Genomic DNA, 26,730 nt, shown 5'->3' with positions numbered 1-26,730 from the left:
TGTGAAAATGTCATCACTGCATAAGCTTGTGCAAAATCAATTTCATGATACATTGCCACAACAGTGGGCTCTAGGGAAGCAGTTTTGCTTAGAAAGTTGTTTGTGGGATTATTTGGTGAAGCCATGAATCCTATGATTATTCATTGTGATTAGTAGAGTGCCATCAAGCTTTCTGTGAATCTAGTTTTTCATGACAAGTCCAAGCATATAGAAATTCCTTACCATTATGTGCGAGATATGGTAGACAGGAATACTATAAAATTAGAGTACATTTGCACTATAGATCAGACATCATATATTCTTACCAAACCTCTCTCTCGAGTGAAGATAGATCACTTCAGGAAAAGACTTGGTATGGTTGAATTATAAAACATTTGTATTCTTTAAATTATTAATAAAATATTTTTTTTATTGTTAGTCTATTGACTATTATGGGCTTCACCATTTGTATTCATTATCTAAGTGGTGACGATATCTGAGATAATGATCACTTGTATAAAAGACATTATGAGAGATGACGATCTCTTAGATAATGGGTTGAATAGTAGAGATCTACTGTCAAGATCTAGATGAGTTCAAGATCACATTGTGGTGTAGACATCTCTATGCCTATAAGTCACAACTTGGATAAATGAAGAATTTAATTTTTCTCTAGAGTTTATCCTGTGTTTTTGTAGATCTTAACTCAGGATCATATTGTGATATAGGCTTGCCAGTACCTATGAGTCTCAACTTGGGTAAAGGAAGAATTTTCCAGTTTTATTTTGTATATTGCATCCCATGCAAAATTATTATCACTAGTATGAGTGATAAGTCACATCACAGGTTTAGTAATATGACTTAGTATCATGCGTTCAATGATACCATATGCTTAGAAGATTTAGATAGATATAGAGTATAAATCTATGCTTATTTATCGTAATTGATGATTCTAGATATGTTATCTCTCTGTATTCAAGTTAAGAGGGAGTGTTAAAACTATAACTTTTTTTCACCATATTGATCTGACTGTGCAGATCAAACAGATCTTATCTTTCATGTAATACCTTATGAAGGCTTATATATTGTAATGTCCCCTCTTTAGTTCGACATGGCATTGATCATGGATTTGCCTATTACAGACTCTCGTAGGCAAATGGTGTGGAAAGAGAGTCAATTCTGCGGATTAGATAGTCATATCTTGCTCTTGAAGAAGTGTTAAGAGGTTATATTTTATCATTATGTGATATTGGGGCCCACATGTTATAATTTTAATTTGAGTTGCACTTTTTATTTTATAAAATTACTTTATTATAAAAAAGTGCATTATAATGAGAAATTATAAAGGATGTTTCTAGAAGTTCTCTCGTACCATCCTGTCACAACGAAGAGTGTATCCATCAGCTACCTTGACTCTTAGTCCCTCGAACTCCTCAGTAATGAGTCCACGCTTTTCTACGAATCGTGCATCAATGAAATTATGCGTGGCACCTGTGTCCAACAATGTAATAACCTTCTGTCCAGCCAAGACTCCCCGAAGTCTGAAAGATCCCTCTCTCTGGATACTAGACAGTCGTGCTTCCTGTAAATGTAGCTCTGTTTCCTGCCTTTGCCCTGCACTGTCTATCTCCTGCTCTCCCTCTGCTTCATCAGGATCCTCATCATGATGTTCTGAACCATCTGAATCTGAGCCTTCGTAATAAGCCCACATTGCCCGGTTGGCCTTCCCTTTTGGCCTCATAGGACAGTCATGGCCGTACTCATACGGGCCTTTGCAATAGAAGCATAGCTTCTTCCTACGCAAGTCATTAAGTGTCTCCTTGTCCAGCCTCTTACTTTCTTCCTTAGGTAGCTCTGCCTCTCTATGAAAGGGTTTCCTGTCCTTATCTTTTCCTGAAGGGAAACTCTTTGCCTGAAATTTATTTTTAGAAGCTGAAGAGGAATCCATGTCACGAGCTTTCTTAATGGCTTCCTGCAAAGTGGGAGGGTTGAGAGCTTTAATCCACCCTCTCAATGGATCAACTAACCCATCCATAAATAAAACCAATAGCCTTCATTCAGATACATCTGTTACTAACACTGCAAGTTTCTGAAACTCTGAAATGTATGTTTCCAATGAGCCCCACTGTTTAAGCTGGGCTAATTCCTTGAAATGGAGTTCTGGATCTTTCTTATCAAAACGTTCAATCAGTCTCTCCGTAAACTCCACATATGAGGTAATGTGTGCATGACCCATAGTGATCATACCATGATGCCACCATTCGTGTGCTAACCCATCCAGGTGAATTGCTGCATACTTAATAGCTTCTTCCTCAGACATAGGATTCAATTGAAAGTATGTGTCAAGCTTTTGAACCCAAGCTCTTGCTGTAGACTTCCCCGAGCCATCATAATATGGTAACTGTAGTTTTCCTACTTTCTTTCGTAGCTCATAGTTCTGAGTCCTGTCTTGTCCACGGGGCATATGCTTCATCCGCACATCCATATACTCTCTAAAGGTGATTGCAGCTGTAAAATCTGGTCCTCCTGCTTCCCAATCTCTCCTCAGCTGATCCTGTATGTCAGTGATCTGGGGTTCTGGTACCAGCTGCTCTGGAGCTTTAGGAAGGAACGTAGGAATCATAGGCCTCGAACTTATTGTCCGAGCTTGCTGGGGGGCATGACCGAAATTGTTCCCAATTTGTTCGCCTCCATTATGTCTCTCATCCTGATTATTCCCATTTTGTTCGCCTACTCCAAGGTCTGCTACTGAGGTAAGATCATTTCATGGTCTGGTTAGTTTTTACAGGAAGTTTATTAAGAATTTCAGTGGCATATGTGCACCTCTAACTGATACAATAAGAGGGGATAGAAAAGAGTTCAAATGGACTGCAGTAGCTGCGAGAAGTTTTGAATTGCTGAAGAAGAAGGTGACTGAACAGCCTGTGTTGGCACTTCCAGATTTCAGAAAAGTATTCCAGGTGGACTGTGATGCTAGCGGTAGCGCTATTGGGGCTGTATTAAGCCAAGAAGGTAAGCCTATTGCATATTTTAGTGAAAAATTGAATGATGCAAAGAAGAAGTATTCTGTTTATGATCAAGAGTTCTATGCGATAGTTCAGGCCTTAAAGAAATGGAGGCATTATTTATTGCCAAAGGAATTTGTTTTGTATACTGATCATCAGGCATTACAGTACCTAAATAGCCAAGGTAAATTGAATCAGAGGCATATGAAGTGGGTAGAATTCTTGCAGAGTTATACATTTGTGTTGAAGCATAGAAGTGGAAAATCTAACAGGGTTGCAGATGCATTAAGTAGGAGACAGTTGTTGCTTACAACAATGCAGGTTGAAGTAGTTGGGTTTGATGAACTCAAGAATTTGTACCCCGAGGATCCTGATTTTGCTGAAGCATGGAAAGCTTGTAAAGAACCTGTTGCTGTAGATAGAACCAAGTGGTTAGACTATTTGATTCAGGATGGCATGTTGTTCAAAGGTAGTCAATTGTGCATTCCAAGGAGTTCCATGAGGGAAAATCTGATTAAGGAGAAACACAGTGGAGGGATGGCAGGACATTTTGGTCGGGATAAGACCATTGCCATTCTTAGAGAACATTATTTTTGGCCTCAAATTACACAGGATGTGAAGAAGTTTGTACAGAGTTGCCAAGTTTGTCAAGTTGCCAAGGGGTTTAGTCAAAATACTGGCCTATATCAGCCATTGCCTGTTCCATCAAGGCCATGGGAGGACATAAGTATGGATTTTGTTCTTGGATTGCCAAGGACACAAAGGGGTAATGACTCAGTATTCGTGGTGGTTGATAGGTTCTCCAAAATGGCACATTTCATTCCATGCCACAAAACTCATGATGCTGTCCATATTGCAGACTTGTTTTTCAAAGAGGTGGTAAGACTACATGGTCTTCCAAGGAGTATAGTTTCTGACCGAGATACTAAATTTGTGGGGTATTTCTGGAGGACATTATGGAAGAAGTTGAGAACAGACTTGAAATTCAGTTCCACGCATCACCCACAGACTGATGGCCAAACAGAAGTGGTAAATAGAAGTCTGGGCAATTTGCTGAGATGTTTAGTCGGGGATAAGCCCAAGGGATGGGATTTGATTCTACCACAGGCAGAGTTTGCTTATAATAACTCTGTAAATAGGAGTACTGGAAAATCACCATTTCAAATTGTATATGGGAATAGCCCAAGGACTGCACCAGAATTGAGGAAGATAGAACAAGGGGAGAGAACAAGTGCTGAAGCTGAGGAATTTGCTGAACACATCAAGCGTCTACATGAGGAGGTTCAAGCACACATTATCAAGATGAATCAAGAGTATAAAGCTAGGGCTGATGCAAGGAGAAGACATAAGGAATTCCAAGTAGGGGATCTAGTCATCGTGCACTTACGAAAAGAAAGATTTCCAGTTGGTACTTACAACAAGCTGAAAATGAAGAAATTTGGCCCCTGCAAAATTTTGAAGAAACATAACTCAGGAAATGCATATGAGGTGGAGCTGCCAGATGGTATTCACATTTCTCCCATTTTCAACATTGCAGATTTGACAGAGTATCATGATGATGGTGTTGATGAGGAGCTGGTTTTAGAGCCATGTCCAATTCCTGCTTCTAAGAAGGAGGAGATAGAAGACATTCTAGATCAACGTGTGGGTAGGAGTACCAGAAACAGGCAGTATGAAGAGTATTTGGTAAAATGGAAAGGACGGCCGATCGAGGACTCAACTTGGATTTCAGCAGCTGAGGTTTCCCATTTGGGATTTCCTCTACCATCCATAAAGTGACAGGGTCACTTTTCAATCTGCCCTGGGTGTCTGATGCAGGAGCATCCAGAGGTATAAGGGCAATCCTGTGTCACCCAAAAAAAATGTACTTAGACTTAGTTTCTATTTTATGTCTTTACATTTTTGGATACCCATTTGGCTCAAATAAAGGGTAATGACCCTCTCTATAAAGGCCACAGAAACCCTCAAACTGAACTTAGGAATTTTGTCAAACACTTGGCGTGTAACAGTGACAATATTCAGAATATGGTAATTTCAAATTTGATACTTTCAGAATATAATCACAGAATTACAATATATATAAAGCCATTGAACTATATTTCAATTACAATGCAATAAATTCTGAAATTATTTTATTACCAATTCTGGACTGATTATTACAATGACTGTATGACAGCAAATTTACCCAAAAATTGACATATATTTCAGAATGCAAGAACCTGGTTTGAAAAACTATGGAAGAACACCACGTTTTGCTGCAGATCGTTGATGAAGACCTCCAACCGCACCCCCAAACTGTCCTTAATTTGCTGCTGCTGCCCAAACTAGCAGGGCCGTACCAGGCCGTACTTGTACGGCTGCTGAAATAAAATAATATTAGGGTTTTGGGACCCCCAAATGCAAGGAAAATGGGCGCCTAGGGTTAGGTAGTAACCCTGTAAAACCATAAAAAATAACTCCAAGGGGTTGAGGAGATATGAGCAATTATGTGGTTCCGAACCCTGCTTTGCCAATTCTGAAAATGCACTTATTCTGTCTTCAAACTCTTGTCAAATGCTTCTCAAATGATAGGGCAAATCTGAAATCCTTATTCCAACCAAAAACAAACCCTAACAACGAATTCTCAATAAGCTCCAATGAGATGGCTGAATACCAACTCCAATTATGCAACAATTCAGGTGATATTTCACACCCTCAAAGTCGCCAATCCAAGGGAGTGATTCGTTCCCAAAGATCGAATAATTTGCAGATCCAAAGTCCACAAATGTCTTCACAATGAAGAAGTAGAAGAGTTCTCCAATCCAAGCATGTCCAAATGAGAGGCCCAACCCTCTATTTATTCACTTTTCTAAGAAGTTGCTAGAACTTCTAGAAACATCCTTTATAATTTCTCATTATAATGCACTTTTTTATAATAAAGTAATTTTATAAAATAAAAAGTGCAACTCAAATTAAAATTATAACATGTGGGCCCCAATATCACATAATGATAAAATATAACCTCTTAACACTTCTTCAAGAGCAAGATATGACTATCTGATCCGCAGAATTGACTCTCTTTCCACACCATTTGCCTACGAGAGTCTGTAATAGGCAAATCCATGATCAATGCCATGTCGAACTAAAGAGGGGACATTACATATATATATTGCTCCTTGTCTAGGCATGATCAGTGACTTCTTGAGATGATTGTGTTTTAGTATTAACCTTAACTAATTTTAGTTAAATCTGTTTACCAACCAATACCTCCTTTGATTGCCAATAATGAGAATGCAGTTTTGGGCCGACCTAGATAGGGTCATGTCCCTTCAAGGGACATGCCCTTTGGTTACAGTATTTATATAGGGTGTGGTTGTATATAAAGGACACAAATTATATATAGTTTGTTCCTTTATTTAATTCTGCCTTATACAAATACTTTCAGAGACAAAAACATTCCAGAATAATATTTATATTACTGACATTACTTCATGCAAGTCTGAGTCTCAAAATTATCTTCAGCAAGCATCATAGACGTTATTATCTCAGTCTGATCAGACAGAATTTGTAGAAGATTTACAGCTTGAAGTATCTCCTTCATAGTTACCTTGCAAAACAAAGGAGAACACTGTATTAAGTTCAGAAAATGATAAGCATAAACGACACGAAGGAAATCTTAAAGCTTAGATGATACATAAATGTACCTAGCTTCAACTTTTGTTAGACAAAGCAATTTGATCAAGAATTTTGATTTCCCTAAGGTCTAAGTTTCCTTTTATTTCAACCTAGATTTCTTTTTTTTCAAATTATACTTCTGATTTTCCTTGTTTGTTAAGCTGAGACTTCCTGTTCTCTGCAAATTTTAGTTCCAATTTAACAAAATCAAAGTTTAACTGTTGGAATTTCATCAAAATTGCCGCCATATCACTTTGAATGAAATCAAACTCTTCATCATGTTTTGATTTTCTCTTGAACTCCAATCAAATTCTCTTTTTGTAGCAAATACCCCCTTTATTTCAAGGGCAGAGATTTTGGGATGTTGGGTTTTTGAATCCCAAGTATTATAAAAATTCCGCTCTTGAGGATTCATGGCAGATGCCAGAGATCTCGTGAGTTGGGATTGAATTTCCTAAGTCTTGAGAAGGTCTGCCCTTGGTTAAGGTCTTACCTATCATCTTGATGTGCATATTTGGCCAAATTCTTGAATTTCAAAATCGTCATGCTGGATTCGCAATATTCATTTCCCATTTTAATCTCATTGCATTTCAACTTGGAGAGATGGTGGAAGTTTTAGGATGTTGGGAATGAAATTCCCAAGTTTTAAGGTATCTTGCTCAAGATCTCTACATGGGGAAGATTTGGAGAAGAGTCTTGAGTGGAAATCCCACGATCTTGCTAATTCCAGCCTGATTTTTCATGTTGAAACTCCCAACTTGACCATTAAATTTCTTCAGCTTGGAGGGTGAAGTTATTTATATAAAATATAATATTTAAGTTATCATTCTTATACTTTTAAGTTATATTTTGTATAAATATTGGTAGGATGTTTGATGGGTTGTAAGTTCATAAGAGATATAATAAAGATTTTAGAATTTGGGAGCTTCTTAGAAATTCTAGGCTTAGCCAAATTTCAGGATTGAACATTTTCCCATCAAATGTTATGTCCCACAATTTTTTGACTTTTTAAGATGAAATTGAAATTTGAACTAGGATTTTGAAAAGATTCTAACTCATTTCATCAGAAATCTCTTGATTTAAATTCCATATCCTTGATAACTTAGCCCGGCTCTCGCTTGTATCCTCAACTATCTTGGCTACCCAACGAACCAAAGTTGCTGAAACTCATCTCTTCAACTTGGAGACTTGAGAATTGCTGCCAAGACCACCGAAGACCAAACCAAAAAGAGGGGTTCCCCATTTCCAATGGGACAATGTTGTAAAAAGCTCACAACCGGCCTGAAATATGATTATGGTACTGTTTTTGGTTTTGGTTCTTCATGGATTCTGCCTGAATTTCTGTAGGGTCACTTACATTAGTTGGATTCCATGTTGGTCATGCAAAGAAGAACCCACAATGAACCCAATTGCCCGTTAGGGACCCAAGCAGAATTCAAGTAGAATTTGGTAGAATCCTTGAGCACCCAAGGCCGTTGGCCCGCAAAAATGGGCCCCACATGCTACTTTCATTTATTTTTAAATCTAAAAACCTTCCAAAACCCTAATTTCAACCATAAAGCATGCATAATGAAGATGCATTTAAACATTAAATATGAAATATGGCTTGTAAAATTTTCATTGTATAATGGCATTTTGAGACTTTTGCAAAGTATGAATATGATATATGAGGTATTTTATTTATAATTTTATTGATTATGGATTTATGAGTTTCATGCTTATAATTTATTATATGTTTGAAGTTTTGTACCAATGATGAATGAATATTGAAAATATTACGTGTATGAATCTATGATGTATATATAAATTTAGAATTTTAATATATCAATACGTATATATATTTAATATATTAATACACGTGTATATATACCATAGTTTCGAGAATTGCCCGGAAATCGCTTGAATCGCCAGTTTGGCAATTTGATTTAGGCTAGGCAATTTTTTATGAGTCGGGAATTGGTTTAGCCGATTTTTTCCCATGAATCGCCTGAATCACTGATTCATGCGATTCATGGAAAAAATCCCTTGAATCGGCTCCATGAATCGGTAGAATTTTTCTTTTAAAAAAATCGAACTTACAAAAAACCTTAACATCATTGTATCTCTGCAATAGCTACAGAAGTCACGCCTCTCACACATTTGACTAAAATAGTAAATCATTCATCTCCAATAAGGACTAGGACTATTAGTTTTCCACCCACCAAGGAAAGGATTCAAAATCTCCCCACAATGTCGGGGTTTGACAACTCAGAAAGAGAAACATCCAAAGAATACATACTCTTATACATGTGCGACAAATACAATTGGGATAATTATATCAGTGGTGTCATATAGAAGAATAGTGAGGCAACACAGTTCCGAATTCATATGGAGTACTAGAACATTGGATATTCAATCAAATAACACTTTCCCATTCTTAGCAAATATAATACATTTGATAAATCCAATTACAAAAATCGGGCCTAGGACTGAAATATTGGTAATATAAGTTATATTCAATAAAGGGTGCATGAAATAAGTTTTAAATTGTTAAAATCTCTAAATTTAAAGGGTTTTTAAATTTGTTGATTCATAGCCGATTCGATTCTGATTTTGATTCTCATTACTTTGATATATACACACCTAGTACTAGAACCCTCCCATAATTTTGTTTTGCTGAATCCTAAAACCCAAACCCGAATTTGTATCAGAACCAAGATCAACAACTTAGAGTAAATCCATCTCATGAGAATAAATGTTAATCTCAGCATTCATTGCATCTCCAATTAACAATCAAACAAGTGAGTTACAATTTACAACCATTAGGTGCATTTAACATCTTGATCTACGCTTTTCATCTAATATGATTTGACCCCATCTTTCCTAGATTATACTTCAAGGTGTTGAGGTATAATAAATGCATATTAAATGAAGATTTACAGGATCGATATTATACTTAAGCTAAAAACTCGTACTCTAAAAGATCTTCTAGTTGTCTATTTTTCCAAACTATATCATGCAATGTCACAAACATCTAAATAGGAGATTATAAAATTATTTTTCTGAAGTTTTAAATAGATATGCAACTGATACATAAAAGAACAGTTGTGCATTTCATAAATTTGTTCCGAACTTTAACTGCTTTCTAAGAAAAAGGGGAACAACTCCGTATATTCATCTGCTATCTTCCACCTCTCACTTGAACTAAATTTCTCGTTATAATAAGGTGTAATTGCGTTTTTTTGGTGTAGATTGGATTGATCATTGATCAATAAATTTATCTAAAGAGAAATTCTTGGCTAAGGTTAGCAAAATAGGAAGGCTGTGTGCACTTGTTCCCTTTTTACTTTGAATGTTTTTTCACAACACACAAGAAATTCACAGATATTCTTATACTACATCCTGGCTGTTTGTAATAGGTTATTCCAGTGTTGGATCCCCATACACCGGTGTTCTCGTCATCATTTACAATGGAGGTATGCTTTTGGATGTAAATAAATGTACATGTGAATAGATATTATTTGTATTTCTGCTCCACTGATAGTTGAAGAATGAAATTCATCAATGAAATGTCAAAGATGCTCTTTGTTTGGGTGTGTGGTGGGGTTGAGGCTGAGCTTGAAGTGTTCTTAATGGGCAATTTGTTTCCATTGATGGATACTGAATTTCACAAAGCTCTAGATGAGCCATTTGAAGGATATGCAGCTATGGAATGATAATTTTGGGATTGAAAAATGAGATAAAAGTAATTACTTTCCTGATGCAAATTTTTATCTTCAGTAAATATTGGAAATGGTCAATGGTTAGAGAGATTAATAAAATAGATGTGTGGGATGTCACTAATGGGCAGCTAATAAAGAGACGATTAAAAGAGTTTAATATTCCAACTTATGGAAGATTTAAACTCTTTAATGTGAGAGAGAAGTTCCGTGCTGGGCCATTTCAAATCGAACCTATACGGGTTACACATTCTATTCCAGATTGTTGTGGATTGGTGCTTCGATGCAAAGATGGGACAATTTTCCACACTGGAGACTGGAAGGTAATAAAACTCTTTCATTGGCAAATTATGTAAAACAGAAATATGCCCACTTTATATGTTTTTGATATAAATGTATAATATCCTGCATTTGTTACAGATTGATGAGTCACCAGTGGATGGAAATACTTTTGATCGGATGGCTATAGAAGAACTGGCAAAGGAAGGTGTTACTTTGGTGAGTCAAATGTTATTTTGTTAACTGTGGAGAAGATTTTAATTTGAGCAGTTTGAAGTTTTAATTTTTACATACATTACTGTTGAAAAGGTATGTGTGATTCTTTGTAGCAATATTTTGTTTGTCATGTCTAAATTTATTTAATCCTTGGGTTACAGTAAAATTTGAAAAAGACAAGAAAAGAGTTTGCTTTGGATGCTTATATGTAGGTCAAGTGTTACAAATTATATTTAATTTCAAATTTAAAATATACAAAATAAAATATATCCCTCAGTCTGTGAATCATAATACTGTGATTCATTGTTTTGAGAACTCTCAGACCTTAAGATCAATTGGTTGCAGTCAGTTCTACACTCTTCCTTTTAATTTTCATCCATTTAGCATATGGATTATGTTAAAAAACATACTGTATTTTGAGGTATGTGATCGAAGTAACTAAAATAGATGATATGCAATCTTCTATGTGAATGAAAAATATAACTATAGTAGCATAAAGTTTAGGTAAAGAATCTGTTCATTATTGGTTTTTTCTACATCAAACAAGATATATCTTCTGGATTCTGTTACCGGCATTGCAATGGATGCTTTGCCTAGCTGTTCTCAAGTTTCTCAGCTTTCATGGGCCTAATTGTCACTCTGTTTTAGGATTGTAAAGTTTTTCTCAGAAGAACGATCAATTGGCAATGTTAGGTGTCGGATTAGCAAATAATCTTATTGATTTTCGTTCTACATATGCTATATTTCCTTTAATTATGGGTATCCAGATACACTATTCACTTTACATTATTAAATCTTGAATAATTGCAATCCTTTTCCATTCATTTGAAAAGCCACTGTGCTGGCAGATGATGAGTGACTCCACCAATGTACTTTCTCCTGGAAGAACTATCAGTGAAATGGATGTAGCTGAGGGTTTGCTAAGGCGTATCGCAACTGCAAAGGGAAGAGTTATAACAACACAGTTTGCCTCCAATGTTCATCGCCTTGGTAGTATGCAAGCAGCAGCTGCACATACTGGCCGTAAGCTGGTAATGTATTATAGCTTTTGATTAGTCGTCATGGTTCATTTAAATGGAGACAATTTTGGGAATAGTAAGGAAAAAGATATGATTAGTACTGTGAAATAACATATGTTTGAAAATGCTTATTAAATTCAAGAAACTGGCATAAATTATTTATATGATTCCATTTCAGTTTCATTTCACATTGAATAATTGTTTTACAACTGTTCAGGTCTTTATTGGCATGTCATTGAAGACATACATGGATGCTGCCTGGAAGGATGGTAAAGCCCCATTTGATCCTTCTACCTTGGTATGCTATGGTATCCATCTTTCTAAGTCCATGCGATAAGCATCTCTCAACATTGCATTTACAGTGTGGGCCTGGAAGTTTACTTAGGACTTTTTATTGCTTCATAAGGTTATGAGTTTTCCTGAACCTGAGCTATAACAAGAATTCATGTTTGGGGAAGCAGAAATATGGGTAGCACATCAACATATAAAGTTAGATGCATGCACACATGAAATGATTAGGACTCAAGAATTGCAACTTACGGTTTTGCTGTCACAAGTATGAAATACTCCAGATAATAGATTGGAAACATGCAGCTTTCCTAAGGACAGACCAGTTGCATCACAGTACTTGGTTCCCCGTGGTCTTAGAGTGCTCTTCTATCTGTGTAAAACACACAAGAAAAACTTTACAGGTGTTCGAAGTCATGTTAACTGTATAGAACTCTTCTTACTCTTTGAAACCCGACAAAAAATAGAAACATACCACAGACTTATAGTTCACTTCTCCAACTTTTATTCCCTCCAGATACCTAGATTGAATGAGTGACTTCACTTTGTTAAAATTCATGAACCAATTGTTTTTAAGATCTACACAGTCCTGTAAATTTTCTATTAAATGTTTTATTAGAAATGGTCATTATTTGTGATTGAACTTGGCTGACTTCCCTGGTGAGGGGTTCAAAGATTGGGAGTTTGTGACCATAGCACAAAAGCTTCCCAAGTATATTAAAGTAGGATCAACTTGGATAGTTCATGTTACATAAAATGGTAAGAATGCAAAGTTAGATATTTGCGCCGCTTTTTTATTCACTTGGGAATTTCTTTGGTTCCCTGGAAACGTTTGATTGAAGTCTTTGGAAAAGATAATATTTGCTGGTTATGGGAAGTATAATGGCTATGTATGATTACTTATGTAGCTGCAATGACAGAAAAGAACCTGGCACTTTCATCAATGCAAGGAATCCAACCAAGGATTATCTTAAGTATCTTTGGATTTTGAATGGGGACACAAGGAAGTTGTCAACTTGTGATGTTTTTGAAGAATAAATTTAATTACTCAGACCAACTATGCCAAAGCTACAATAAATCATTATCACCATCGAATAGTTTAATATTTTCACCTTAGAATTTGACAATGTTCAACTTTGCAAATTCCATGCTGCTGTTAGTTTAGTCATAATGTAATGTCTGTAAATTTTGATGAAATAAATAAATAAAATTAATTATTCTGAAGTTGTCCAAATAAATTTAAAACTAAAAGGATGACTTTACTGTAATTCATTTAATTAAAAAGTGACTAAAATAAAGTAATATTATTAAGCCACTTTATTTAATTAAGCTCTCCAACTTATTCGAGAAGCTTTGCCATGAGTGGAGAGTCTAGAAGGTTCATCAATATTTTTTATATGGAGCGGCTTGCAGTGCATTCAACATGTTCAGGATTATTGAATTTGATATGAATTTTTTTGATGCTTGCATCAAATTGTATCTCTGAGGACGGAAACCTTCAGCATATTAATAGGGGGGTTCATCATAAACCCAGCTCTTCCTAGGAATGGACTTGCAATGAAGTTCACACTTGTGAAAATTGTATGTTGTGTTTATCTAAAGACAAGATTCTAAGGTTTAAGAATTGCTCCAAAATAAACTTATATGCTCTGTTGCACATGTGAGAAACTAAAAATATTTTATTGTGATTATTATATGCCATTGAAAAAAGCTGTGCATTTGATATATTGATAGCATAAGTTATTATTATTATTAAGTGTTATAAAAAGGGGATAGCTCCCAAACATCATGAAATAAAAAAAATTCCTAATCCTACACCAGAAAAACCCAAAATAAAAGCATGATCCACTGCAATAACATCTTCCATGATAAATCCTTCCATCGGGTGACCCTCTTATTTGGTGCAGATCATGCATATCTGTTTGAATCTACTTTGAGCCAGTTAGTTCGAGCAGATTGAAGGGTCTCTGACTGAGTCCTAAAAACTTTCTTTAAATCAATGGATTCTATGAAATCTGCAGTCCTTACTGTCTGAAATTCTGGCCCAGAATCTTTCAAAATGCTCTTTTGCCAGCTGCTTGATTCCTTTCTAGACTTGTACCCAACTTTGATTGGAGTGATCCAGATCGATCTGAGCTTTCTCTGATCTCACAATTTTGTAATTAATCTATCCTCGTTCGATACCTACATGATCACTATTTGCAGTGGGATGATTGGCCTCAAGGACCTGATGGAGATCCCTCCAACTCCTTATGCTAGCAATACTTGCTCCACAGTGCTTTTGTGCCTACTCCCACATTTTTTATAAAGTTGGCTGCCATATTAGCCCATAGATAGGTGTGAGCAATTCTAAACTCAGGGATTAGTTTTAAGTTTTTAACAAATCCAAGGTTTGCTTTGATAGTTATTTTAACTTCTAGTTGGTGATGTTTTCATATTTGACTGCATTGATGATTACCTGGGAATCACCCTCAATGTCAAGAGGTTGATACTTTTGTTGTATACACATTTTCAACCCCCTAATTAGGGCCATTGTCTCTGCCTCATTGTTGCTGGCACTTCCCATATATCCATATTTTCCATTGACCAATTCTTTGTTTCTGTTGCTAACCACACATCCATAACCAACTTCAGTGGGGTTGCCTTTAGCCACCCCATCGAAGTTGAGTTTAAATCTGCCCACACTTGGAGCTGTCCATTTAGCATGCATCCTATTGGATGCTTTGGAACCAATCTTTATGTTGGGAGGTCTCAGATACTCCCATCTAACCTGCACGCACTTATCTCATTCACTTATGTACTCCACCTTCCTACCATAAGCTTCACTACTTGCTACTTCACAGATCCCAAGTCTGATCTTTTTGATAACTTACTGGACATTCCTTATCTCAAATTTGTCTATTCCACTCCCCCTGAATCTGCCATATCAGCATAGACAGCGAGATCAACCACAAAGAGCCCCACAAAGATATCGAGTTTAGCATTGGCTATGCCTTCAAAAAAGAGACCAAAGAATCCTTGTTTTCTGTGTACCATTCTAAGGAAAGACACAGCCAATTCCAATATTTGGCAATCTTCTCTACACGATTAGTCTCTTCCTTACGCTCCTTAGGTTTCTTGCCTTCTTCCTCACTGTTGAACACCAGCTTGATGTAATGAATCTTCTCTTTGCCAAGGCTGTGACTGGGTTATCAAGGCTCCTTGCAAAGCTTCTTTCTCTTGACCTCTTGATGTGTGGCCTCATCCATGGGTGGCTGCTCCTAGAATGTTTTCTTAACCTTGTCCTTTTGTGTAAGAGGTGGCTCGGCATGTGTGGAACTATTGGAAGGAGATGATGAATTAGCTATTTCACATTCCTTCTTGATTGGCTTGGTTAGTGTACTAAGGTTTAGTCCTTGACCCAACCCATCAAAAGGATACATCAAACAATCCATGAATAGTACCACTAGTTTGCTTTCCAAAACACAAGTCACCAAAATCTAAAGCCTTTTGGCTATCCATGAGACTACTTTGCCTTATTTGCACCAAGTTGTTGAAGTTGAGTTTGGATCCCTCACATCAAAGTGATCAATGAATCTCTGTGTGAAGTCAATGCATGAAGTGATTGTTAAGGAAATAGGACCAAATTTAATACCTTTTTAAATTTTAATGCGATGGATTAATCAACTTGAATCTTCTTGTTGATGTAATTAACCATATTTTTCTTGCAGGTCCTGTATATATAATTTACTGCCAATCTTAGTATATGCTTGAGTTTGTTTTCAATATAAAATGCAAAGATATTTGTTAGAGATCGCTGCAATTGTATTAGTACTGTCGTATAATATATATAAGAGACAAATAAACATGTCCCATGTAGTGACATGTCCCTACATGGGGCATGTCCGATGCATTACTGCCATTGGCTCATGACAACACAAGTTGCCATTCCATAGCTATGCGATCTGCATAATGATAATTGCTGTTTATTAAGAGCATGATCTGCATGATAAACATATCAATTGGTAATTGCAGTAAATGATTTGTATTACAATTGCTCCACACAGATTATTGATTTAATCAGATTTGAATATTGGTCAATAATTACTCATAGATTAATAATCATTAGATGATATTAACAATTACAGATGTGTGTACACTGTATATATATATCTATGTGAATTATCTAATGAATTTTAGTTAGAGATAATAATGATTAGTAGCCATAATTGCTGATTATTGCAATTTATCTCTTGATCAAACCAATCTGACTGAAGCTACAACGTTAACACCCCCTCTTAGCTAGGGAGGATTGTTTGTAAGTTTAACACACCTTACTCTTGAGTAATGAGAGAGAAATATCATCTTAGTATGATATGGTGTGGTGAAGGATAGCAATATAGATCCATTATTTAGATGTTACCTTAGGTATCATCAAATTATGGTACATCCAAGAATATCATCCATAAGATATTCCCCATACTTATATTTTCTTTGGTATGTGCACTGGCATCAAGTCTCATGATGCCTACTAAAGAAAATATCTGCACATGGTGTCTCCAATGATACTACGTCTTATAGTATCCAGCTTGCCATTTCCCATTAATGTTAGTTAGTTAGTTACATAAAGGATATGCACTATCGTGATCTCGATGGATATAGACCAAATGACATTCATCTTGACAACAGGTTAAACTTTTTGTTAAGATCATTACCTTAGAATAGTATTCATAATCAAACATCAATTAAACATTGTCACCTTTCATGATGTTTTTGCATAATCATGTATTAACTAAGATGATAAGAAAAAGGAGTATACATATAGATATCTTTTAACATTAAAAATTGATTGAGACTCAACCTCAAATTATATAATTACATTTCTATCATACCAAGTTTATCTCTAAAGAGTTCCACTTTTAATTTTGATAGAGGATTGGTTAGAGTGTTAGGAGTTTGCTTTTTCATGCCAATAAATATCAGTTGCATGACATTTCTTTCCACCATGTCCTTGATATAATGATATGGTATCTCAATGTGTTTTCATCTGTTATGAAGTACTGGATTTACCGAAATTTTTTATACTTTGACTATCACACTATATAATGATGGGGTCCAAGGTTGTCCAAACAACCCTACCAGTAGTTTCTTCAACAACATTGCTTCTCGAGCTCCCATGGATGCTGCAAAGTACTCGGATTTTGTAGAACTCTTTGCAATTGAAGACTACTTTCTATTGAATTGGGATATCATGACAGATCCTAAATTGAAACAACACCCTAAGGTACTTTTACGATCACCAACACTATCAACCCAATTTGAGTCAGAATATCCATGCCAATGTAAATCAACATTATCACATTTTAATCCTAGTCCAATAGTTCCAACTAAATACCTCATGATATGTTTTGCTGCTACAAGATGTATTTTCGTGGGTTCACACATGAACTGGCTGAGAGCATTAGTTGCATAACAAATGTCTGGCCTTGTATTCACCAGTACATCAATGATCCAATTATCTGTTGATAGAGAGTATGATCAACTAATTCTAATTTAGAGATTGCATCCTTTAGTTTATGTAGATTTGTTTCCATGTGTGTAGACAGAGGTTTGATGTCCATCATTCCAAATCTGTTTAGAATATCAATAGTGTATTTACCTTGATTTAAACTGATATAAATTTCTTCTTGCCATACTTCTAGTCCTAGGAAGTAATACAAGAGACCCAAATCCTTCATATCAAATTCAAAAGAAATATCATATTTAAACTTTATGATGAGATGGTCTTCACATGTGATTAGTAAAGCATCAACACAAAGAATGAGGATTAACAAATCACCATTTGTTACCTTGAAGTAGAGGTTAGGATCTGCATCATTTTTGGTGAATCCCAACTTGGTGAGATAATTATCTATCTTTTATAATAGGCTCTAGGGGGTTGTTTGAGGCCATATACAGCTTTCTTCAATCTGCAAACATGAGAAGTATTGTCATGAATAGTAAATCCTTCAGGGTGCTCTAGGTATACTGCCTTGTCAATGATGTCATTTAAAATGTAGTCTTTACGTCCATTTTGTGTATTTTCCATCCTTTTGAGGCAACGATAGCAATTATGGTTGTTACTAAAGTGTAACGAGCAAGTGGGTCAAATGTTTTTTCATAATTGATTCCTGCCTTTTGGAAGAACCCTCTGGCAACAAATCTAGCTCTGTGTTTCTCAGTACTTCCATTTGTTGCATGTTTGAATTTAAATAGCCATTTGGACGACACAACTATTTTACCTTTAGGCCTAGGCATAATGTCCTAGACATCATTCTTTAGAACAAATTGATACTCTTCGATCATATCATCCTTCCAAACTTGATGTTTTAGTGCTTCCTCAACATTTGGAGGCTCAGATTTAATTAGTTCACTCATAAGAGTTACATAAGTTGAGTAACCTCTTAGTTTGTTGATTTCTCTAAATGTGGCCTTGGGTGAAGCATAGTTTTTTTCTTTTTCAATTATTTTGCTTGCCCAAAGTGGTCTTTTTCTATTAGTAGCAGGGTTAGGAGTAGAAATCATAGGCTCATTATGTTCTACAAGTATCTCCCTTTGATGTTCAATGCTAGGATCCTCTTCTATGTCTTGAGGAGACTCATCATTTGTCTTAGTAATGTTTTTAGATGTTTTGAATGCGATGTCTTCTCTAAAAGTTACATCTCTGCTAAGCTTAATTATATTTTGACCAAGAACCTATACCTTGTAGGCTTTGGATGACTCACTATGTCCAACAAATATCCCTTTTTTTCTTGGTGCCTGTAATTTGGATCTTTTCTCCTTAGGAATGTGAATATAAATTGGGCACCCAAATATTCTCAAGTGACTTAAGTCAGATTTGTTTCGAGTAAAAGCTTCTTCAGGAGTTATATTGTCAAGACTAGAGTTAGGACATTTTTTTTAATGTAAGCTGCAATATTAGAGGCTTCTGCCCAAAATGAGGTATGAAGGATCTGATCATGCGTCATAGCTTTAGTAGCTTCTATTGTGGTCCTTGTCGTCAGTAAAATTGTGTATTAGCTGACGGGGGCCTTTGGGAAGGTTCTTATTATGTAGCCGACGGACCCTTCGGTAATTGTCATGTGGCCGACAGACTCCTTTAGGAAGGTTCTTCAGAAAGTATTTATACACCCTTTTGGGTCATTGCAAATCATGATCTGTATGTAATGTCTTTGGCATATGCGAATAATACAAGGAGTTTTGCTGTTCTTATCTATTATCTATATGCGTTGATTTCTTTACCCAGTACGGAACACATTTGGTGCCGTTGCTCGATGGACTTGGTATGCAAGTAGGCAGATGAAGACTAATGCCAAATCAGCTGAACAAGAATAAGAATAAGCTAAAGGGAAAGGACGAAATACGCATTGCGCAGGAAAACTTAATTTTGGCATAGCAGGCCGAACGCAGACGAAGGTTTCAGCAAATTACTAACGGACATTGTAGCACGAAAGAATTGTTGGAGTAGACTTGACAACGGGTGGAATTGGTGGAAGAAGCAAGGGAGGAGTTTTTGAACCTACATACGCCGAGGGAAGATAATCTAGACAGAAGAGTATTGACTCGCATGGCTTGTAGTGCCGAGGGAGCACAAGCGTGGAGTAAACTCTTCGTCCAAGATATGCTTTCGGAACGGACAACTTTGGTTGATGAAAACCCTTCTTCACCAAATAGCACGACTGTCGGGAGTAGTGCGAGTGTTCAGAACAGCGCGGGTGTGTAGAACAATGCGGGTGTGCAGAACAACGCAGGTGTACAGAACAACGCTGGTGTGCAAAACAGTGCAAGAGTCCAAAACAACACGGGAGTGCAAAACAATGCAGGTACACCACAAACCCCTCAAGTTCGAATAGTAATGATAGGACTAGAAGAAAAATTGCCAAAATTTGATGGTGATGGAGTAGCCGATCCTATTCGACATTGTAAAACATGTGAAACGATTTGGAGAGCAAATGGCATAACAGATACAAAGGAATGGCTCTAGCAATTTCCGGCCACCCTACGGGGTATTGCAATTGATCGGTTTGCCGATGCAGATCCCTAGAAATTAACCACTCGGGACAACCTTAAGGAGTTTACTGTCGAATTTCAACAATTGCGTGATGACAACGAAATTGTAGCGGAGATATACAATACAAAACAAGGGAAAAATGAAACAGTTCGAGTCTATGCTAGGAAATTAAAAGGCTTGATAAATAAAATGGAGAATAAGCTGGCTGATGGGTTGCAGAAAAGATAGTTCATTGAAGGCCTACACTCGAAGTAGCGCAAGAAGATGAAGATCATGCTGCCATCGTCATACGCTGAAGCATACAACTGGGCAATGAACCTGGAAAGTGAGCAGAAGACGAAAAAGAAGAAGAAGAGTTAACTTCAAGACCCTCCAAATGGAAAGGGTTAACTTCAAGACCCTTCCAAGGCTAAGGAAATCAGGTAACCCCTATATAGGCCCCAAACAGACCACCTATCACAAGCAATTCACCCATTCCTTTAATCAATCTTCAAGCTTCATCAAACCCCAAATGGACTCTTCACCTTCCAAAGCAATTCACACAAGCATTCCCAAGGATCTTTCATCACAAGCTGACCAATTCAACTCAAGAAGCTTCAACAAAAGAAGTCCATCTAAGTCATGCTTTCAAACATCCTTCAAATCTCTATTTACAAAGTTAACCTCAAGCAACCATAAAAGGATTCTTTTATTATTATGACTGTCATTGACAGTGTGGATAGACCCCTACTTTGTCATCCATAACTTTGTTCCATGCATCAATTTTGAAATCGCTTCAGTCAGAATCTAGAAAATTTGGTTCCTACTAACATATTTCAAATTCAACAAAACCCAACGGTGGAATCGAGAGATACAACCCTTGTACAAAAACCCATTTTTCAGCAACTCCATTGAAGAGAGTTTGAAACCAGTTTTCACCAAAAGTAACATAACTTCCACAAAACTTAACCAAAATGTACCAACCCAATTGCATTGGTGAGCTAATTCAGCCCTCTTTCCAGAGATATAAGGTTTATCCCAGAAAACAATCATTACATTACGATACACATTGATGCTCTTAACTTTCTCAAAATACATGAAATTAAGTCAACCAAAAGCAATGGAAATATTATTCATTGTTCTACTCTACCATGATAATAATACATTGTTTCCAGGCTATACATGGCTGTACAGGGCCTGGAAACAACGAATGAACTAAGAAAACCAAACAAAACTACAAGTATAAAGTGCTCCAAAAGATCTTAAATGCTCACTTTCCTTCCATTCATGTTTTGGTACGAGTTTACAATGAGTTTCATAGTTTCTTGGTCAGATTGGACCTTACAACTACTGTAAATTTTATGCAAATTCTTCTATAAATCAGACTGTGATAATACCTTTCTAGTGCTTGCTGAAAATGATCTTCTATAATTCAGACTTGTATGAAGTGTTACCAATAGTATAAATACTATTCTAAGAATGTTTTATAACTGCAATAATTCGGATAGGGCAGTATTGCTAAAGGAGAAGACCATGTAATATTTGTGTGTCCTTTATCCACAAACATACCCTATATAAATATTACAACCAAAGGGCATGTCCCTAGAAGGGACATGTTCCTATCTAGGTCGGCCTTGAATTGTTCTCTTTAAAATCGGTGACTTTTACATGGAGACATGTTAATACATTAAACTAACCAAGATGATTTAGTTAGTCCTTAACTATGTTGCCCAAAGGAGACGCCAATACCTATAAAGGAGAAGACAATTACTTATAGGCTTTACTTCTAAGGGATTTCATGCATTCTCAAATTTGTATGATCTGTAGAATCAGGTCAATATGAAATCGAAGTTACAAAATTAACACTCCCTCTTAACTTGATAATCATATTGAGAGATAACATATCTAGCATCACCAATTAAGATGAATAAGCATAGATTGATACTCTATATCTATCTGAATCTTCTAAGCATGTGGTATCATTGAACATATGATACTATGTCATATTATTATGCCTATGATATGACTTATACTTGTGATAACAATATTGCATGGAATGCAATATATAGGATAAAATCTGGAGAATGATTAAATTCTTCCTTTATCCAAGTTATGATTCATAGGTACTTGCAAGCCTATATCACAACATGATCCTAAGTTAAGATCTACCAGAACACAGGATAAAATCCAGAGAATGATTAAATTCTTCATTTATCCAAGTTGTGACTCATCGATATAGATATATATACATCACAATATGATCTTAAACTCATCTAGATTTGACAGTAGTTCTCTACTATTCAACACATTATCTAAGAGATCGTTATCTCTCATAATGTCTTTTAGACAAGTGTTCATTATCTCATAGATCATCACCTCTTAAATAATGAATACAAATGGTGAAGCCCATAATAGTCAATAGCCTGACAATGATAATTTTAAATTCAAAATTATGAATAATTAAAGAATACAAATGTATTACAATTCAACCATAATAGGTCTTTTTCTGAAGTGATCTATGTTCACTCGAGAGAGAGGTTTGGTAAGAATATCTACTATATGATCTGTAGTGCAAATGTATTCTAATTTTACAGTATTCCTATCTACCATATCTCTTAGATAATGGTAAGAAATTTCAATATCCTTGGACCTATCATGAAAAACTGGATTCACAAAAAGCTTGATGAAACTTTGATTATCACAATGAATAATAGTAGGATTCATGATTTGACCAAATAATCCCACAAGTAACTCTCTGAGCCAAACTACTTCTTGAGAGGCCATTGCTGCTGCAATGTATTAAGCATTCTGTGGAACTTTGTGCTACTGTTGCCTGCTTTCTGTATATCCAAGATATCATCACTAAGCCTAAATTGGAATAGCATCTTGAAGTGCTTTTCCTGTCAGTAACATGGCTAGCCCAATCTGAGTCTGTGTACCCATGTAAGTCCAAGTCAACTTTCTCATACTTGAGCCCAAGATTAAGAGTGCCTTGTATCTCATGATGTGTTTGACTGCAACTAGGTGAATCTCCTTTGGCTCACACTTAAACTGACTTAAGGCATTAACAACATAGCAAATATCAGGTCTAAGTACATAAGAGACCCAATCCTCTTTCTATAAAGAGTAGAATCTATGGAGGGTGATTCTGCAGTTGCTTCTTTAAGTTTGTGTAGATTAGTCTCCATTGGAGAAGACATAGGTCTGCAGTTCCACATTGCAAATCTCTTCAAGATGTCTAATGTATACTTTCCTTGATTAAGTATGATGCTGTCAGAATTTTGCCATACTTCCAGTCGTAGGAAGTAATGAAGGAGTCCTAAATCTTTTATTTTAAATTCTTTCTTTAGATCTTTCTTGCATTGATCTATAAGATGATCATCACTTGTTATTAGTAAATCATCAATATATAGTATCAAAATGATCATATCATTTTTATCCTTTTTATGATAGAGATTTGGATCAGCTTCATTCTTGGAGAATCCTAAACTAGAGAGATACTTATCAACTCTTTCATACCATGTCCTTGGAGCCTGTTTAAGTCCATAGAGAGCTTTCTTGAGCCTACAAACAAAGACTTTAGAGTTATGAGTTTCAAATCCTTTAGGATGTTCCAAATATAACTCTTCTGTAATCTTTCCATTCAAAAATGTTGTTTTTACATCCATCTAATGTACTTTCCATCCCTTTGATGCTGCAATAGCTAGGACTGCTCTTACAGAGGTGGATCTAGCAATTGGAGAAAAGGTTTCTTCATAATGCATTCTCTCTTTCTGAGAGAAACCTCTAGCTATGAATTTGGCTTTATATTTTTCAATGCTACCTTCAGCAGCATGCTTAATTTTAAATATCCACTTATAAGAAACAACTGATCTTCCTTCAGGCCTTCGAACAATTTCCCAAACATCATTCTTAATAATTGATTGGTATTCTTCCATCATAACATCCTTCCTAGTTGTATGTTTAATTGCATCTAAAACATTGGTTGGTTTTGATTTAGATAGATCACTCATGTTTGCTGCATAACTAGAAAATCTTTTGGGTCTTTTGCTTTCTCTGAAGGTTCTAGATGTTGCAGCAAAGTTTTGTGCTTCCTCTACAGTCTTAATCATCCAAAGTGGTCTTTTATTTGGATTTTGAGTTTCCACAAGATTAAGCTTTTGAATTTCATCTTCAATTTCTTCAATGTTCTCCCTCTAAAACTCAAGTTCAGTATTTTCTTCAGAACTAGGTAAGGGAGAGGGATCTTCAGAACTTAGGGCTCTTTTGAATGCTAAATCTTTTTCAAATATTGCATTCCTACTAAGTTCAATGTTTTTATGACTAGGTATGAAAATCCTATATGCTTTAGATGTTTCACTATACCCGACAAAAACATCTTTCCTCCTGGAGGGTTCTAACTTAGTTCTTTTATCTTTTTGGACATGTATATATATTGGGCACCCAAATATCTTAAGATGGCTTATATTAGGTTTACCCTTAGTAAAGACTTCTTTAGGAGTTTTATCTCTAAGGTGGGAGTGAGGACTTCTGTTTTGAATATAGACAACAGTACAAGAGGCTTCTGCCTAAAGATAATATTCTAAGTTTTGATCAACTATCATAGCTCTTGCTGCTTCTATAATTGTTCTATTCTTTCTTTCTACTACCTCATTTTGTTGTGGGTTATAAAGAACAATATACTGCCTTTTAATTCTTGCTTTTTTACAAAACTCTTTAAACAAATTTGAAGTATATTCCCCTCCATTACCAGTCCTAAGAGTTTTGATTTTGTGTCCTAATAAGTTTTCAGTTAAGGTTTTGAATTCTTTAAATCTCGTAAGGATTTCTTCTGATTCTTTACATTTTAAGAAGTAGATCCAAGTTTTCCTAGAGAAAAGTCATCTATAAAAAGTATATAGTACCAGAATCCTCCAAGAGAAGGAATAGACATAGGTCCACATAAATCTGAGTGGAATAATTGGAAAACATTGTTAGTTTTTCTAGTGCTATCATGAAATCGATTTTTGGTGTATTTATCCAGAGTGTATCCTTTGCATATGCTTGAATGGTCTTTATTCAGCTTAGGTAAACCAATTACCATCTTTTCCATAGTTGATAAGGCTTTGAAATTTAGATTTCCTAACCTTCTGTGCCATATTTCATTTATATCAGCAGCTTCATGAATTAAGGCTTGAATAGGTTGACTATGTTCTGTATTTAATTGATACAGAAATCCCTTTCTTTGACCAATCAACTTTGATTTCTTGAATGAAGAGTTCTTAGACTAGGTCATTACTTTATCATCCATGAATGCAACATTATGTCCATCATCTTCAAGTGCTGTAACAGAAATTAAATTCCTTTTTATTCGTGGTACATAGAGTACTCTTTTGAGATGTAGAGAAATACCCGAGTTTAGTTTCAAAGTGCAATTCCCAGTTCCTTTGATTGAATGGGAGGAATCATCACTGATAGTAACTTTGACATCAACTTCTTATGATATTAAATCTAATACTTCTTTGTATCTTGTAATATGTCGAGATGATCCACTATCAATTACCCATGCTTTGCTTGATACTTCATTTGATAGTGTAGAATACAATACACGATTCTCAAGATCATAGTTTTCTTCTTTCCTGGTAACGTGTGTAGAGTTTACTTGCTGCTTTGTATTCTCAGGTCAATTAGATCTATAGTGTTCGAATTTTTCACATTTGAAGCATTTTATTGTGGATAAATCTTTCTTAGGTTTCTCATTTCTTTGATTTCCCTTCTTCTTCTTGAAGTGCTTCTTCTTACCTTTATAGGAATTTGTGTTGAGAACATGAAGTTCTTCATCTTCAATTTTCAATTTTCTTCCTTTCTTAAGTTTCCTAGATTCTTCTTGTAGGCAATCTCCTTGAAGTCTATTAAAGTCTCGAAGATTGTCTCTAGTACTTACTCTTTGTGAGAATGTTTCCCATGAATATAGTAACCTATCTATAGCCATAAGTGTTAGTTCCTTGTCGTCAATTATGGTCCCTATACTTGCAAGTTCGTCTCTTAGACTAGCCACCGGTAGGAAGTAAGAGTTCATAGATTCTCCCTTCTTTATCTGTATATGATTTAGTTGCCTTTTTAGTGCAAGGGTTCTAGTCGTATTTTTAACCTCATATGCGTTTAATAATGCATCCATCATATGCTATTTGATGTTTCATTAGCATAGGTACTATTTCATTTTTCACTCCATCTAATATAATATGCATGGCTTTCTTGTTTCCTTTACTCTAGATAGTTTTATTAGGTTCAACATCAGGTTGCTTGGATGCTTTATCAACAAACTGTTTCACATCATTGTCTTCAAGAATCATCATAATTCTAAATTTCCAAGCAATGAAGTTTTCTTTTCCATCAAACCTTTCCTTGGGTCTGATTGTGCTTGCCATTGAGGATGGAAGGATGTTGCTAGATATTTAAAGTCTGATTGTCAATTTGTAGAGCCTAGGTTCGACTACCAGAGCTCGGATACCATGTAAAGTTTATGCAAATTCTGCTACAAATCAGATTGAGATAATACCTTTATAGTGCTTGCTCAAGATGATCATCTATAATTCAGACTTGTA

General features: G+C 35.8%; 1 protein-coding gene across 4 annotated transcripts in view; it reads left to right on the top strand.

Moving 5' to 3' along the window:
* LOC149543802 (ribonuclease J-like) overlaps positions 1–26,730 on the top strand; it is a 306,576-nt gene that overhangs the window by 131,833 nt on the left and 148,013 nt on the right. For all 4 annotated transcript variants that reach the window (XR_016355684.1, XM_089798486.1, XM_089798485.1 and 1 more), the window contains 5 exons: positions 10,037–10,093; positions 10,468–10,659; positions 10,757–10,834; positions 11,680–11,862; positions 12,068–12,148. Coding sequence is in view for 3 of the 4 variants with exons in the window: in XM_089798486.1 (XP_089654612.1) it covers positions 10,037–10,093; positions 10,468–10,659; positions 10,757–10,834; positions 11,680–11,862; positions 12,068–12,148 (591 nt within the window). In the remaining variant the exon portion in view is untranslated. The remainder of the gene's footprint in view (positions 1–10,036; positions 10,094–10,467; positions 10,660–10,756; positions 10,835–11,679; positions 11,863–12,067; positions 12,149–26,730) is intronic.

This window comes from Cupressus sempervirens, chromosome 8 (assembly GCF_028749045.1).
Source record: "Cupressus sempervirens isolate cs-2001-9-10 chromosome 8, ASM2874904v1, whole genome shotgun sequence".
Lineage (NCBI taxonomy): Eukaryota > Viridiplantae > Streptophyta > Pinopsida > Cupressales > Cupressaceae > Cupressus > Cupressus sempervirens.
Note: the sequence above shows the minus strand (reverse complement) of the source record. Positions and strands in the feature narration are given on the sequence as shown.